Source organism: Cryptomeria japonica, chromosome 8, assembly GCF_030272615.1.
Source record: "Cryptomeria japonica chromosome 8, Sugi_1.0, whole genome shotgun sequence".
Taxonomy (NCBI): Eukaryota; Viridiplantae; Streptophyta; class Pinopsida; order Cupressales; family Cupressaceae; genus Cryptomeria; species Cryptomeria japonica.
Genome location: NC_081412.1, coordinates 612,410,658 through 612,414,983, shown reverse-complemented (window position 1 = coordinate 612,414,983; position 4,326 = coordinate 612,410,658). Strand labels below are relative to the sequence as shown.

The window sequence follows — 4,326 nt, the reverse complement described above, 5'->3', positions numbered from 1 at the left end:
TTTTCTAGTTTTCTTACATAGCTTCTTTATATAAATCTAGTTTTATGGTTATCTCTTAAATTTTCTTTTATACTTTTTTAAATACAATTAAATTCTTCAAATATAAACTTATTTAATTAGCATTCTTCATCAAATTCATTATTTTTATTCTTCAGTGTATGCATGGTTAAATTATTAAAATAAATTAAATTGTGTACATTACTTAAGGTATTCAATTCAAAAATACCACATCCTCTGTAAGTCAAAACAATAAAATTCTTTGTAATTTAAAGAATAAAAGTGCATATTTTATTTTTATTTTTAAATCTTGATATGATTTTACAACTGCAGATTATTGGCTTTACAAGAATCACATGATTAAATTTACAATCAAGATGATAAATTAAAGTCAAACTATCGATCATCTATATATAAGTGAATTATTGATTTATTTACTCATGATTATTATTGATTGAATTCTACATTTATTTTTATTTTTTTTATTAACTTTGATCCTACGAAATTATAAAAATATGCATCTTGAATAATATATCATTAGGGACCTTTATCATTCAAACAGAAACCCATACAACAAGAAAACAAAAAAAAGCTAGAAAGAAAACAAGTATATATCTTGAAGCATATATCATTACCGACCTTTCTCATTCAAAAGGAGATCCATAAAACAACCGAAAAAAAAGAGTAAAAAATAAGCTTCACCTATTGAACGGTGACTATGACAGAGCGCGTGTTTTAATCAGCTTCCCAGAAAAAAAATTCGCAAAAAACATCTCAAATTTTTGTCGCAATAACAACTCAAATTACCAAAATATCTTTCTAAACTCGTTTCCCTGAAACACTGTAGTACTAAGCAAAGTTTCAAAATAAAATCAACCTGAAACTCGAGTATGCTATGTCCACGTTGAGTGGGCGAGAAATCGGTAGAATCTTCACGTTTGGGAGGCTACTAATGTGTGGAAACTTCACCTCAACAAATTTGCCGGTAATCAAACACCCACGTTTTCATATTTTCACCCACGGGATTGTAAACTCACATCATTGGCTTCCCTGACTCAGCCAATTTTACACCACCACATCCGATCATTCTTAAGAAAGTCAAAAGTAAAGTACACTCCCACAGAATTCATCTTTTCTAAGCAAGCACTCATCAATGGCGGCTGTGGCTTCAATGATGATGAAAGCGCCCGCAGCCCTTAACTGCGGGGCAGTCCAAAGGAATAGTATGGGTCGAACCAGTAGATTACCGAACAGTAGCCTCAAAGTCAAGTGCATGGCAAAGGTTTGTTATTTCGCTGTTGTTCGTTTAGCTATTTTGCTCTTTATTCTTATGCAGCTTTGGCTAATGCGTTTTATTTGGGCACGCGGATCAGGATCCGAAGGAAACGTCCGCTACTGAAGGCGTTTCTCCTTCAAGCTCTACCAAGGTAAGAAACGCTCTAGGTGGCCAATTTATAGTTTATTTATATGATGTGGACAATTCATCTGATATAGGAAATATGGAATTCAGGTGAGTACGAAATTTGGCGACCTGTTTGCGTTCTCAGGACCTGCGCCGGAGATCATCAATGGAAGGGCGGCTATGTTGGGGTTCGTGTCGGCCATTGCAGTGGAGGTGGCCAGCGGAAGAGATTTGTTGTCGCAATTGAATAGTGGAGGACTGTCGTGGTTTGCGTTAACTGCAGGATTAATGACGGTGGGGACACTGGTGCCCTTGTTCAATGGAATATCGAGGGAGAGCACGTCGCAGCCAATATTTTCATCCACAGCAGAAATGTGGAATGGGCGCTTTGCTATGCTCGGCCTCCTCGCATTGGCTTTCACTGAATACGTCAAGGGTGGACCGCTTGTATAAACACCTTAATATCTATTCCTATTCAAACATAAGCTCCAATATTGGAAGCTCTCACATGGCATTACATATTCCAGTGGAGTTTTCTTGTACTGTTTAACATTTCATACAGTTTAATTGTACAAAACCTTGTAAAAAATTCAACCTTATTCTATAAAGAAAGTATGAGTTGCGCGTAACTATTTTATGAAAGCTTGTTAAACAACATATGCAATAAGACTCCTTAGCGTTTAAATGCTCTTATACGTTTCAAATATGTTCAAAATAATTCAAAGCAATGCAAGAATTTAAGTATCTTCCAGTAAGCATGATATTAAAAGCTATGTTTTGAATGATAGTAAGAAACATGGAGATCCAGGTGAAAGAAGAGGGATATATAATGCATTGACAGATCGAAAATATTTAACAACAAGGGACGTAATGCGTCAAATTCATGTGTTTAGTTATTATTGGATAGAGTAATTATTGATAGATAAAGTAATTGTTGATTAAAATTAAATTAATAATTAAATGAAAACCTACATTGAAATATCAATTGGAGAAGAATCCTTGGGAATGAAGAAGCAACAAAATAGTTTGTAAAAATTAGTCATGGTATGCATACCTTCAAAATATGTTAATTTTTAGTGGGCTTTAGAGGCATTGACTTTCTTGTAAAAGTATTAGTTTTTTGCTTATACTTTGGATTTGAAGTGGTAACCAAAATTACTGAAAAATAACATATCTATCATTTCATATGGAAGTTGTACTTTCTATTGTTTTCGTAGTTGAAGATAATTTTAAATTTCTAGCTCTATAATTGTTTTTTAATTTGAATGGTGGAATCTCTACATAACTAAATATATTGTTTTGAATTGGGGAATCAATTTGTAGATATCTTTATGTTTTTTTGTCTGTTTTGAAAAGTGTTTTTTATTGCAATGCAAGAAATTAAGATGTTGGATATATCAATATGAACAATAGGTAAAGCATAAAAAGAAAATACATGTAGTATTTAGGTACAAATTTTTACCCCTTTGTTAATTAAGAAATTAGAAAGAAGAGAAAAGCAATATCTAAGAACAACTTTTAATGCTTTACAAACCCTCATTTTAGCCATGAATTAAATTTCAAATCTGGAATGATTTCTGCTTATCTAGAAATTGATTACAAATAGAAACCAAAATATTTGTTCAAGAGAATCAAGGTTATAAATATAAAAATATAGGAGGATATAAATATCACAATAAGAAATAGAAAATCAGACATCCAGAGATAAAGTTTGCTCAAAAAACTGAACAATAATTTACAAAATTAAAAACTGATTAAATCTGTTTATGCATAGGCTTTTCAAAATACATACGAGCAATATTCCAGTAGTTCATAGAAAAAGGAAACTCCAAAAGCAAAAATAAATAGGAATTCTGACATTTACACTCAGCCTCTTCAACGTGCACGACGTTATATTCCACCAGCTCATAAAAATAGAAAACTTGAAAACCAGAAGACAACAGGATTCCTTGGAAATAAATTCCTAGGAATGCTCGAAAAATGAATACTCAACACCGAGCATGTATCAGATAAGAATACACATTGAAACTAAATTAGCCAACAAAGATTGAAAGTTCACAATAAATTAAAGAAAATTGTACTTTCTTAAAATAAAATTGTAATTACACATGTAAAGCCCATAGAAAAATAATTAAATATTCAAAGATAACAGTTGGTGTGAACAATTAAAAGTAATTGTGTTCATCTGTATTATTGATGAAAACATATATATAGAATCACATCCAAACAGTCAGAAACGATTGCCAACTACGCATATGGCCGGAAAGTTTGGATTACTCTGTACCAGCAACAACAGAGAATTGTTCGCCTCGTAAATAAGGGACAGCTTATTCAGCAGTGAAGGCGAGTGGAAAGGAGGAGGGATGGCCGTACGTGCCTGAAGGATGGCCTCTGGAGTCTCAAGGGCTACTGGTTGAGACTCACTTACCTAATCTTACCCAAGCACTTGTAGAGGAGAGGTAGTAGAGTCCATTTCTTACTTTGTCATATCTCAAGCTTTGTAATTTTTGCAACAGAGAAAGGAAAATGAACAATACTGCAAAACCAACAACAACAGAAAGACAATTAATCATAAATTTAAAACTAACATTTGCCTTCATTTGTAATTACGACAACAAATACAATATGAAAAAATATTCCATTCATCCATGGATCTGAGTGGCCATGGAATCCACCAAAAACAAGATATAGAGTATAAAACCCTAGAAATGAAACCGCCAAAGAAAATTAAGCAATAACATTTAAAAATTCATGGTTGTAGGCATAGCTCACTTTACTTGCATAGCCTCTATATGAGAAAAAAGAGATTGTAAATTTGAAACAAAGAATTTCAGTCCAAAATCTTACTTGTCTTGCCAGGAAAAGAGCATAGACAATTAATTGCCGATCTGTGTTTGTGGAAGACATTGTTCTTTTTGTTACTGAAA

The 4,326-nt window shown here is 32.8% G+C and overlaps 1 protein-coding gene across 1 annotated transcript; it reads left to right on the top strand.

Moving 5' to 3' along the window:
* The first annotated feature begins 1,050 nt into the window (after nucleotides 1-1,050).
* On the top strand, nucleotides 1,051-1,969 carry LOC131855760 (early light-induced protein 1, chloroplastic-like). Its single transcript, XM_057978275.2, has 3 exons — nucleotides 1,051-1,279; nucleotides 1,371-1,424; nucleotides 1,508-1,969. The coding sequence occupies exons 1-3, from the start codon at nucleotides 1,151-1,153 to the stop codon at nucleotides 1,850-1,852; spliced, it is 528 nt and encodes a 175-aa protein (XP_057834258.2). The 5' UTR covers nucleotides 1,051-1,150; the 3' UTR covers nucleotides 1,853-1,969.
* The last annotated feature ends 2,357 nt before the right edge of the window (nucleotides 1,970-4,326 follow it).